Source organism: Typopeltis vanoorti, chromosome 3 (assembly GCF_054136105.1).
Source record: "Typopeltis vanoorti isolate ZY-2024b chromosome 3, IOZ_Tvanoo_1.0, whole genome shotgun sequence".
Lineage (NCBI taxonomy): Eukaryota > Metazoa > Arthropoda > Arachnida > Uropygi > Thelyphonidae > Typopeltis > Typopeltis vanoorti.
Window position 1 is genome coordinate 138,187,372 of NC_143551.1, and position 13,719 is coordinate 138,201,090.

At 35.8% G+C, this 13,719-nt stretch overlaps 1 protein-coding gene across 7 annotated transcripts in view; it reads left to right on the top strand.

Moving 5' to 3' along the window:
• The window catches only part of LOC150108596 (uncharacterized), a 220,890-nt gene extending 212,762 nt beyond the window's left edge, over positions 1–8,128 (top strand). For all 7 annotated transcript variants that reach the window (XM_090416039.1, XM_090416038.1, XM_090416045.1 and 4 more), the window contains 2 exons: positions 3,165–3,270; positions 7,716–8,128. In XM_090416039.1, the coding sequence (XP_090272165.1) occupies positions 3,165–3,270; positions 7,716–7,802 (193 nt within the window). In that variant the 3' untranslated portion in view covers positions 7,803–8,128. The remainder of the gene's footprint in view (positions 1–3,164; positions 3,271–7,715) is intronic.
• The last annotated feature ends 5,591 nt before the right edge of the window (positions 8,129–13,719 follow it).

The window sequence follows — 13,719 nt, forward strand, 5'->3', positions numbered from 1 at the left end:
TTCCATTCATTTTGTGCTCTCCAAGTGAAAAATCTAGTCCTCATGCTCTTGGTAACCACACTCTTTCAAAACTTCCAGGGATGACCTCTTGTACTGTCTCATCTAGCTAAGTGCTAAAACATTTTCCCCTGCATCAATCTTATAAAAACCTTTAAGTAACTTAAATGTTGCTATCATCGAAAGTGCCTATTTGGAACTTTCAATCTACTCTCATGTGAAACATTCCACAGACCACTCACCATCTTGGTCACTTGCATATGGATCCATTCCACCACTTATCTCCAAGAAAGCCAGGTGACCAAGACCTGAGTATACTAATCCAGATGTGGTGTATCGAGACTTTATAAAGAGGAATGATAACTCCCTTATCTCTGCTTGTTAGTGTGTTCCTTCAATAATCAAGTAATTCTGTGAGCTTCCTTGGTGTTCTAAACTTCAGCTTTCTGTCTGCTACTAGCCCTAAATCCCTGGCTTCATCTATTTCCTGGAGTACAGTTCCCTAAATGTGGTACACAGCTTTGCATAACCTGACACTTTTTCACATTAAATTGACATCCATTATATTTTGCTCATATTGTCAGCCTATTTAAATCATCCTGCAAGCTCTCTACATCACCTTGATTAAATATTATCTTCCCAACTTTGTATCATCAGCAAAACTGAATATCTCCCTTCAAATTATTTCCTATATCATTTATGTGCAAATTAAACAGCAGTGATCTAACATGAAGCCCTGTGCCATACCACTACAACCTGCCCTCTGGATTCTGCTCCTCTATATACTACTTTTTGGTATCTCTCCATCAGCGACCCTTTGATCCACCTCCATATGTTGCAGTCTGCATAACAGAATTACACGTGGTACCAGTGAAATATCTTTGCAAAATCCATCAGTATCATTGTGTAGCCATTCCCTTTATCCAACTTTGTTGTCACTATTATAAAAAATGAGTAATTACTAAGGCATGACTGAACCTTCACAAACCATGCTGTTCCTCATAGAGTATCATATTCTTATCCACCCATTTTGACCAAATTTTCAGCACTTTTACCACCACTCCTGAGATGCTAATTGGTCTATAATTTGTTACAGTAGACTTAGATCCTCCTTTATGTAAAGGAATTATTTTGCTCTCCTTCCACTCTCTTGGAACTTAGCCAGAACTGAGACTTAAATAGCCAAAGGCATTGCAGTTCCCCTGCACATTCTCATAAAATGTGAGCCGATATCCCATTCAATCTCCTCCTTATTCACGAATGTCCCCCTCAAAGAAACTGTAGAGCTAATCCAAGCCAAATTTCCTCCTGATATCTCAGCCCTATTTCAGTTTACAATGAACTCAGGCTATTTTGTTTGGCAGGAAAAATTCTATAAACAGATAGAGGGGGCCATGGGTTCACCACTTTCCCCACCCTTGGCCACCTTCTTTATGGAGACTTTTGAAGAGAAAGCCTTAAACTCAGCCCCACAAAAACCTGCCACATGGATTCACTCCTCTCCTTCCTAACAAATCTAAACAACCAACACCCCAGAATGAAGTTCACCCTGGAAAAAGAGGAAAACAATAACCTCCCCTTCCTAGACACACTAGTCACCTGCCAACTTGATGGAACCTTGGTTTTCTCAGTTTATAGAAAACCCACCCATACATTCACCAACAAATCTCATCATCACCCCCCCCCCTCATAACAATATGGAGTTAAGACACTATTGAACAGGGCAAAAATAATCTGTTCAAATGATCAAGCCCTAACCACTGAACTAAATCACATCCGTGACACTTTCTCAGCCAATGGCTACCCCCCCCCCAAAAAAAATACTTAAACCAGTTATCCATAACCCACCTCCCCCCCCCCTCACAAAAAAAGATTACTTGTTACAGACCACATAGAAAATTGGCATCCCTTATCCACTCCACTAAAGACCTACCTGGTGTATACCAGGTTCCTTGCAGCTGTAAACTGTCCTACTTTGGCCAAAAAGGCAGGACAGCAAATATCAGAATCTCAGAACACAAGGATTACATCCGATTTCACCAGTACAGCTACTCTGGGCTTGCAGACCACGCTCTGGATACATGCCACAGAATAAGATGGAAGAAAGCCACAGTAATACACCGTAGCAAGTTCAAATATGAAAGACTATTCATGGAATCAGCCTCAGCCCTTAGGAACATGCCAAACTTCAACAAATTTGGATGCATGAGACTGCCCCAAATTTGGGAAACATTTATCAGAAGAACTTCAGCCCAAAGGCCAAGAACTACCAATATAGCCTGCCAGGGGAGGGGCACCATCAGGACTTTAGGAAAACGTTAGCTTCGGTTTTCTCACTTGCTGTTATGTAGTACTTGTGTGCACTTGTCTTTGTATTAAGTTCCCAAGAAGATGGCAACGTGACGTTTGCCGAAATATCGGAAAGTATATATTAAAGTTTATTTAATTTATATTTCTAGTGTACGCTGTCAATTCCTTAATTATTAGTTATCATTAAATAGTAAGACATTTGCTTTTGAGGCAGCAATCCTGCTTATTACTCTGCAGATAAGTCGTGAATTTTGCTATAGTCCATTATATGTTTAGACCTTGTGTAAAATGTTAATTTGGAATGAGTCCCATCTAAATTAGCTTGTGCACAGTTCCACTCTTAACAATGAGGGAGGATACCCGCTCTCATTGTTCAGCATCAAGATATTCAACTTTTGAATTTGGAAACCCAATAAATGTTCAAGTTCTGTGCTTTGTTTCTTCTCAGAACAAGTTTTAATATGTTGCTGTTTTCAATGACAATTTATCTACTTTGAAGCAGAACTTTAATGCATATTCACTGTTTTTTTTTTTTTAATGGAGAAGAAATCGCAAGTGATAAATGTAAGTTGCATGTTACAAACTATTACTTCTGAATAACACAAAAACCCAACTTTTAAATAAATAGCAAATGCTTTGACAGATTCTAATCTACTTACATCTAATGGAGTTTTGCACAAACTATAGTAGCATGTAGTTGGTTCAGAGTGACTGGTTGTATATAAATGACAAACATTTAATCTAAATAACTTGAGCTGTAGAATATTCTCAACATTGTCTGTCTGAATTAGTAATGTGCAGTTTTTAATGTGCAGAATTTTCTATAAAGTGATTTTTCCCTTTTTCCCACTTCACAGAACTACCAACTATTTCAACCAGTTGCAGAGGCACCAAAAAGCAGTTAATGAAGAAATTGGTAGGGTAGCAACTAATCTGAGGATCAGGGTGGACCAGCTAGGAAAAGTAAGTCCTGTAAATTGGAGTTGGCAATTTTTATTGCTCCAGCTATAAATATGCAGTTCTTTGAATAATCATTCTGAAGAAAATACAATGCAATTGTATTTTCTTCAAAACTGATTGAAATGATTGAGTTTGTACATATAAATCATATCTACAAAAACCTGTAAATCTTACACTGTTGTACCTTGGTGGACTAAAGATTAGTTAATCAGATTGCCTTGCTCTGTAGACCAGACATGGAATTTTTGCAAGCATTTCTGGTCTTCAAATAGCTGAAGGTGAAAAAAATTGTCTACCACCTATGTGGGTTCAAACTCGTAGCCTGTTGGTTGGAGATAAGGTACACTGTCCACTCAGCCATCCAGGCCAGTAAAGCAGATGATGATATAATGGTCTAAGCCCAGAAAGAAAATTATTATTATGCAACACCTTCAGGATGTCTAAAGACTCATTGAGGGAGGGCCCCTACTCTACAACTGTCTCCACTCGCCACTACTAGTATTTCCACATACAATCAGAAAAACACCTATGTCCATGTCAGGATTTGAACCCGCAGCCGTTTGGCTGGAGAGCATATATACACTAACCACTCAGCCAAATTATAAAAGAAATATTGTCTTTACAATACTCGTAACAGTGTTTGCATGCACATAACTCTGCATGTTGTTTCCTAATAATGGCAATTTGACTTTGCCAAATATAGGAAGTATTAAATTTATCTAACATTCTATGTTGTAATATCCTTAAATACTTATGCAAAATGGATGTACCACAATATATATCAATTTTTGCAAGGCATCTGACCAGATTCCACATGTAAGGTCATCCAAACACATTAGAATTGGTATACAAAATAAACTTTGTGATTTGGATAAGGGTTACTGACTGACAGTCAGTAACATGCAAATTCCCATTAATATGATACTCTTCCTGCAGTGTTCATCCATAATGCATAATCTTAGAGACATTGAACTGACACTAATTAACACTTGTCCATAGGATTAATCTGTTGAAGTCACCTACAGAGATTCTGTATTATTGTCCTACTGTCCTTTATCTCTTTCACCAACTTAGTGACAGCAAACAACTGAACAACAATGGCTAGAGTACAGAACTGCTATACTACTGGTCATACTCCTAAACTGACAGCTCTATAAAAGTAATTTATAGTAGTTTAGGAAAAAGTTGCATTTTACAATGGATTCCTGCTCATGTGGGCATTGATTACAATGAAGCAGCTGATAAATTAGAAAAGAGGTCAGAGAACTCACCAAGAAACTCGCATGATAACTCTTGCTGATGCCAATGCACTAGCAAAAGCTAAACTAATTCCACTGAAATTAGTGATACAACATCAAATTCCCAAAATCAGTGCTGACAGAAAGACCACCACCACCACGATAGCAAGACTACGAACAGGAGGAATGAAGATCAATACAGATGATACGAGAACATGCAGAAACTGCAACAACTGCCCCAATACTGAACTGACACCCACTCACATCTTTACCTGTCCAGCAATTACAGCAGCCTTGCAAGAAATAGATCCTAATCCTGAACAACAGCTGTATACAAACAAAATCATAGGTAAAGCAGCAAGGAGCACACGGAAACATCTAAGACTCTTTAAAGGACAAGAGAACAACAACAATCAAATTTATTTTATTATAAAGATTTAATTTTATTCTCTGCTTTATGTTAACTTTTCTTTAAATTTCATTCCTCTTTTTCCTTATACATTTTAATCTTGATGTTCAGATCCATTTTTCACCCATTTGATGTATGCTCTCAGAACAACAGTAATAAACTTTGATTGCTGTTCAAAATTTTATAAACAATCATAAAATTAGCAAATGACTTCACTACTTTCATATATTGAATAATCAGTCCTTAAGAAGATTGTACGCATGCATGCATGTATTTAATTTGATTCAAGGATCAAAGTTGAATAATGAGATAGTGTATGTTGCACAAGATTATACGGTTGGTAAATGAAATGGATGGCCACTAAAGAATACTGAAAGATAGTTGAAAATGAAACTGTATGGAGATTCTATTTCTATAAGTTTGTGCATGAATTATCTTCATGACTAGGCTACATGTATATAGAAGCTGATGACTTCACATTACTTGCCTTAGTATGATATAATGCAAAGTATATTTCTCTCAGATGTACATAATGCTGTGCATTATGGGAAGATCCCTACCTAAACCAGTTTTAACATTTGAGATTTTGTCAGTAGGAGCCAGACACAAGAACATACCAAGGTTTATATATTTCCCATATACTACAATGCATATCTGAATGGAAGCATGCTTTGCATTATGGAATACTAAGGCAATGTGAAATTCTCAGTCTTTATATACAGGCAGCCAAGTCATGAAGATAATTCACATGCAAACTTTGTTTGCCTATACTTGGATAAAGGATAGAAGAATATAATTTCTTCATAAGTATAATTTACTTTGTAACCAAGTGGAAAAAAATTCTACATCTCTAATTCAGAATATTTTAATAAGGTGATACACCATTTTATTACTTTTATATGGAAAATATGACATTTGTTTTAATTCAACTTTGGTATCTTCCTGGGTCTAGTTCCCACTGACAAGACCTCAAAGGTTGAAACTGGTCTGGGTAGTGACCTTTTAACCATGTGCAGAATTATGCCTTTCTGAAAGGAAGTGTGCTTTGTATTTTGGGATACTAAGGCAATTAATGTGAAGTCATCAGCCTCTATATATAAGTAGCCTGCTTGTGAAGATACATACTTCATGCACAAACTTTGTTTACTTATGCTTGGATAAAGGAATAAACAAAAATATAATTTAGGTGGGAGAGATCATATCTGCATCCATGCATAGCATCAAAGCTATGCATGGATGCAGATATGATGTCCATGCTTATTAAAAGATTTCTGAAACCCAAACTTTTGTCTTTATGATCACTTTCATCATTTCATTGCAATTCAATATTTACACGTTCATTGTGGGTAATTTTATGCATGCGTTTAAAATTTATATGTATCTCGTGTGTTGTGATAGACATCGTTCTTCTGTCATCACTGATTTTATTCATCTCAACATCACTCAGAAACGTAGTTCACAGCTATATTTAGTGCCTATAGTTTACATGTTAATCAACCTGGAACAGCAGCAATATGAACATCTGGCTTTTTGTATTTCACCATTCCATCAATAGTTAATTCAGCAGCTGTTAATAACTTAACTATGATGCAGTTTCTTATGCACACTTTAAATATTAATTGCAGTCTACAAAACTGTGCACAGATTTAGATTTTTTTTTTTATGTATTGGGATCAGGAGATAGTGGAGAGGATCCATAGATGAGTGACCATGCTTGTAATAGGTCTGGTCTGTGGAATTGATCCCTGTGGAGGGGTGCAAAGTTTAGGTGATAAAGAGGAGACATGATAGAAACAAAAGAGTTCTATAAGATTGGCACATGGTAATTTTTTAATATATGATGAATCAATCAGTGGCAAACTCTGAAGAAAACATTTGATTGATTCTGCCAGAGAGGCATGTGGTGAGGTTGTCTGTAAGGATAAAAAAAAATCAGAACTCCCTGGTGGACACAGGAAGTTAAAGAGGCAGTGAAAGAAAAGAAGAAAGCATATCAAAAGTTCCTGTCAAATAAGTCAGCTTGTGCTCTTAGAGAATATAGAGACAAATGCAAGAATGCTAAACACTGTGTAAAACTAGCTAAACAAAAGTCATGGGAGGACTTTGGTAAGAATATAGAAAATAAATATCAAGAAGGTAGCAAAATATTCTGGAGGTTGTTGAAGCTTAGGAATGGAGGAAAGAGTGCTGTAAAAGGAGTTAGAGATGATAAAGGTGACATGAAAACGGGAGAAAAAGATATCCTTGAAGTATGGAGTAATTACTTTGAAAAACTGCTAAATGAAACAAGCAGTGATGACAGCACAGTGTTAAAAAAAACACTGACCAGGCATGCAGTCAGGAATACATATCCATACTTGAAGTAGAAAAAGCCATCAAAGTATGTCAACTATACATACCTATAGTATGTATAGTTGATAAAAGTTTTTGAGGTTATGTTAAAAGTTCTGATGAAATGCAACTTAATTCATTAAGTTGCATTTCCTCAGAAGAATAAAATTATTTTACATTATTCAAAGGCAAAAATAATTTTTGTTCATGAAAAACTTAATTCTTCAATTAATGAAATAAAGAGCCCAAAGGCTTCACTTTGGCGATGTAAAAATTATTTAAATTAAGGGGATATTTAATCCCACATTGTTTCAAAGTAAAAAGCTTGCTATATTCGGCATGAAACAATGCGGGATTAAATATCCCCTTAATTTAAAATAATTCTTCAATATTCATTGTATTATTATGCACTAAAAACATTTAATAGTCAACACTTCAAATATTTTGACAAAGAATTTTATTTATTTCAGGTTCGGCAGTCAATTGAGTTACTGATGGCTTTGACAAATCCAGAACACTGCAAAAACTTCAGGGAACGTGTACCTCCATGTCACTGACAGTGATTTTCACTGACTTTCAAAAAAGTGGATTTGTTGTCCAGTTAGTAACATGTGGGACCAGCATGATAAAAACCCCTTTTTCATGACTCATTAATGTATATAAGTTACTACCATGGCATAAAACTGATCTGAAGATGTAGTGTTTGTGTACATAATGTAATATGTTGTACTACCTAATGTTTCTGAAGTATAGAAGTTAAGACAGTGGATGATACAGTCCATGCTATATGGTGTAAACTGTGCAGTCTGGTGTCTTTGTCTTCTGAAATGATTAACATGTGATTTTAAGTTATTGAAGTTTTTTCATTAAAGTATAAAAACCAAAAAAAGCTGTTTTGTCTTGAACTTGAAACCATATTTACTTAAGATAATCACTGAACTTTCTATAGAAATTAAAAATTTTTTTTTTCTTTTATTCACTGAATAAATACAAACTTCTAAATGCATCTCAACAGATATTCATTTTCAGTGTTATTATTTCAAGTATCTGCAGAATTAAAATAACATTTCATTTCCACATAAAATTTGCTTCTTGGAATACAGAATTGCCCCACAATTAAGAATTAAGTGAGCATAGTAGCAAAGAATAGTTAAGAAAATTTGTTTACAACCCATATGACCCCCCCCCCCCCCACTGGCATGGATGTTCTGTGATTGTCATCTAGATGGTAGATGAATTTCATCATCTGGTACAAGACCACACCAGTCTACTTACTAGATACCTAAAGTGGTTTGCAAAACCTTTGTATTGAGTATCTTGAAATAAATTATCCCCTTTAAGAGGATTTGAGGTGGATTGTAAGATTTAGAAGGGGAAAGGGGCTAAATAGAACAAAAAGGAATTTGTAAATGGTGCCAGCCTGATTGGCCAAATACTTAGCATATCTGTTCTTCAGTCATGAGGCTGCAGGTTTGAATCCCACCATGGTGGATGTTTGTGATTGCCCAAACTCTGTGTAGAAAGGGATTCTGCATCTCTACCACTTCTAGAATAAGGCTTCATTTCCAAAACCCAGGAAGGTATAGGAGTGACCATACAAGTTTATTACTAGTTCCTCTCAAAATGTCACCTGAGAATGGATACAGAAAGTGGTTCAAACAAATTTGATTCATGAGCACAACTTGTGTTGTTAAACCAAGCTATAACAATCCAGAATTCAGTATTACAAACTACGTAACTGGATTAGAAGTTAATTTGTTGTGTGTATTAAAAACTGATCTGGTGCTTGAGATACTACAAGATGTTTGAAGTTCACTGTCTAGACAGCAATTTTGGGTCTGTTTGGAGTCTTGTTGGTAGCTGGTATAAAACATTGGCAAAGGGGGATAGATACTCTTTCATTTTCTTGTGGAATGCAGCAATATACTGCTGAACTGTATTCAATAAATCACTTGCTACACTACATAAACATGTTACTAAAGGAAACATCATTTGAATAAAGAAATTAACTAATTATACTAGATTAAATCAAATTAATTTTAGTAGTTCAATTAATTCCATGCAAGGACTATAGAAAGGAAGTCTTTGTTTGCCTCTGTATAGGTCATTCATCTTGCACAATTCCTTCGTTTGGGGAGGGGTGATGACACCTAATATGCTAACAATATAATTGTTTTAACTATCCATATTTTAAGAGACTGTTATATCTCTAATGAGCACAGTATTACAGAAATGACAGTAATCTATCTGACCTCATGCTCAAATTTTGTCTGTCTCATGTTACTTTTATAATATATTAATTTCTATAATTTTATTTAGAAACATTATTATTATGGGCAACTCTAACAAGTCCTTACTCATTGAGGGAGGCCCTAAACATTGTCAAGAACTATCCAACATCCACACAGTATCTATCATGCTTTGCTTTGAACTCATTCACAGCACCCACAACAAACTGGCAACCTATTCTACTCATTCACTACTCTCCAAGTAAAAAACCTAGTTCTAACACCCTTGATAACTAAACTCTTACTGTTCTCCCACCAACAAGTGCCGTAAGCATTTGTCTCCACACCAACCTTCAATGGAGCAATAATAACCTAGTCACGTTCATTGCTTTCAAAACATTTGTCATTTTTTTTTCCTCACAAAAAAAAAAAAAAAAAAAAACCCTTAGTTCTACTCTTACCTATGATAATGATCTCAAAGACCAGATCTCTCTTCTTGGAATGACTTATGCCTAGTCCTTCCTCAGGGTATATTCAAGTTGTGCAGAGCACAAAGGTGCTATATCTAGGGAGGGGGGGAAACAGGTGCTAACATCATAGACATATCTTCATTATTTTGAAACATTTTTTATCACTTTGTTGGCTCCAAATATGGTTGAAATGCATATTTATTATAATCTTCCAAAAGATGGAAGTGTCTTGTTTCTCATTCTGCTTTAACATATAGAGGAGTAAATTCAGTAAATGTGCATTAATTCTGACTTACTCATTGATTAGTGAGTAGCTTAAAATTAAAAATCCCTATTGGTGTATTAATGCACTGTTAAATTTGATGTTTCATATGGATTCACATTATTTGCCATTTGTTTACTGCTTGTATTGCCAAGTTCTCAATTTAATTCTACAAGTGCCTTCATTGACACACATCACTATGTAATAACTGATATTCAATCACGAATTAATACACACAAATTAGATTACATAATTATCCACTAATTATATGCATTTTTTAAAGCAATTTTTTAAAGAAGAGATATGATAGACCTTCAATTAGTTCAGGGATTCTATCAGATTAATACAGAAGGAATTATAAAAAGAGTGGATGTTAAGATGGGAAGAACGAGAGGCCATCCCTGGAAATTATATAAGATGTGGGGTGTGAGGAATAGATGAATGCAGGTAGTGTAAATAATATCAGAGCTCATTATGATAGACATGTTGGGGGGGGGGGGGGGGCTCTCACAATCAGGATCAGTTTGTTGACTCCATGGGGGTTACTAAAATAATATATGCAGTATAAAAAGAGTGAGTGAAAGAACAGTTTTAACATGCTGCACTAGAGAAATTACCTGTCATCCATTCTTATGGCCAATGAGTGACCAGAGAAGAAAGGCCATAAGTTTCCCTAGAGATGCACCATGTAACTTTCTGGGTTTATCCCAACCTCTCTGCAGCATACATCATCTAGAGATGGTGACTTAAGTCAACTGCAGAATGATAGAAATAATACATATTTGTGATCAGCAATTTCACTGGAGGCTTTACTGTGCAGAAGATGGTTTTGATGGATTTCTTCATTACTCGAAGAAACTAAAGTGAAGGCAGTAGGTCTGATGTTAGAGGAGGGATGAAGATTTCTCTTTGGGATAGATTTAAGTGACTAAAGATGAAAGATGGATTATATATTTGATTTAATCCTTTATCCAAGTGTAAGCAAACAAAGTTTGCACCTAAAGTATCTTCAGCACTGAGGCAACTCGTGGTAAAGGTGGACTGAGCTCTCATCACTTGTCTTAGTATCTCCCATAATGCAAAGCACATCTCCTTGCAGACACATATAATGCTATGCATTAAGGGAAGGGTCACTACCCAGACCGGTTTTGACCTTTATTGAGGTCTCATCAGTGGGAACCAGACCCAGAGGTGGTGATACTAAGGTGAAAGTAATGGAGAAGTCGTATTTCCACATACAGGTTGCCAAAAGGTGTCACACCTTATTATTAAAATTCTGTGAATTAGAGATAGTTGAAGTTTTTTCACTTGGCTATGCTATCAATTATATATTTGGTTTAATTCTTTATCCAAGTGTAAGCAAACAAGGTTTGCACCTGAAGTATTTTCAGGACTCCACTCTCCAAGGTCATGGGTTTCAATCCCACTATGAGTGCAGATGTTTGCAATATCTTTAAGTGGAAGATGAATTTCATCACCCAGCATGATACTATCTTCCTGCATAAGCAGAGGTAGTGTTCTGAAGTGGCTTGAAAAAGTTCCATGTTTGTTTCTAGAACAAGACTTCCAGATTATGTAATTCTTTTAGACAAGCTTATACGTTGGTTATGCATTACTAAATCACTTACGGAATTGACAACGTAGATAATATAAATTAAATTACACTTTAATAAATATTTTGGCAACGTCACGTTGCCATTGTCAAAAGGAACTTACAAAAAAGGCACGTACACGTAGGCACTACAACACAGTAACTGAGAATGAAGTGATGAAGCTATTGTTCTCCTAAAAGTCCTGATGGTGCCCCCTAGCGGGCTTTGGCTGAAGGTCTGCTGATGTAAGCCTTCCAAATTTGGGGCAGTCTCATACAACCAAATTGGTTGAGATTGGAGTGTTTCTTAAGGCTGAGGCTGATTCCATAAATAGTCTTGCAAATTTGTATTTGCTACGGTGTATTACTGTAGCTTTCTTCCACCATATTCTGTGGCGTATATCCAGAGCGTGGTCTGCAAGACCAGAGTGGCTGTACTTGTGAAAACGGATGTAGTCCTTGTGTTCCGAAATTCTGATATTCGCTGTCCTGCCTGTTTGGCCAAAGTTATGTAAAAAATAACTTTAAAAAAAATTAGCCCACCCATATAGGTTTACTGCCTTTGATGAGTGGTTCATAAAATATCACCATCACCCACTCCTGAATGATAATGGACATGTGAAATTTCTGCAGTTATGCACCATTCACAACTACCTGTCCATCAAATCCCAGTTCTCACCCAATCACAATCTCCAATAATTATTAACTGAACACCTTCCACTCCTAAATATGCTATATGTTCATAAAATAAGATCTATAGTTAACAGTTTAACACTAATCATAGTAGTTCAACTGATAATTTATTTGTAATAATTTTGCATTGGTGTGCACACCAAATGTATTAAATAATTATGTATAAAGCTATTTATTGCACACTAATCTATTGCAAAATATTTCTTCTTATAACAGACAAACTTAAAAACATTAATTTTTTGTGTAAAAATACATGGACCTAAGAATGGCTAGTCTACTTTCTCACTTATCACTAAGAAACTTTGTAAAGCTGAAAGAGGTCAAAACATGTTTTTAAAGGAAATGTTTTTTAGAATGAATGGATAAAGCAACCAATCCCTCCTCATAAAAAATGGCACTTAAGAAACGTCTGATTGGAAGAATACTTATTTGTGATCACTAATTTGATTGAAGTTTCAAAGTATACTGGACAGAAGATGGCTTTTGAATTTCTTGGAAACAAAAAGTGAAGATAGCAGATCCAGTATTAAAAGGATGAAGATTACTTTTTTTCTGAGGGAGGGATAGATTTCAATAGAATGAGTGTAGAAAGATGGATGAAAGTTGAAAATGTTAATACTGAAGAGGACCTCAATAAGGAAATGGCATGCTTATGTATAAACCTTCGTAGGACAAACCTCAGAATTGAAATGTTGCTGTTTATTTTTCATCCCCATTGGGTAGTTGAGACTGAGCAGATATGTAAGTGGTGATAAAGCCGATTGGCAAGGGCAAGTGTGGTGGGGGAAATCAGAACCAACAAGTGGTTTGAATAGGACTGGTTATAGACATAAAAGTGAACTGCTGAGTTTATTTACAAATGCCAGAAGAATCAGAAATAAGGGAGATGAAATGGTTTCACTGATTCCTTGGAATAAGTGAAACATAATTGGATGAAAATGATATCCTAATGGAAATAGAAATGGAAGGGCACAGGGTTTTTCACTGTGCCTTTCTATTTCGTAAGAAGGGGGGGGGGGGGTGCTGATGATGATAGCAGGGTAATTATGTCCACATAAAGTAAACATGAAAGAGGGAAATAGTGGCAATGGTTCTGAGGCTGTGAGGTGGAAGTTGGGAAGACATATTTAGATGGATGTTGTTATAGGCTGGGGAATGTGATGGATGGTGATGAAATGTATAAACAACTTGGGATAGTGAACAAAGAAAGTTGATTATTATGGGCAATTT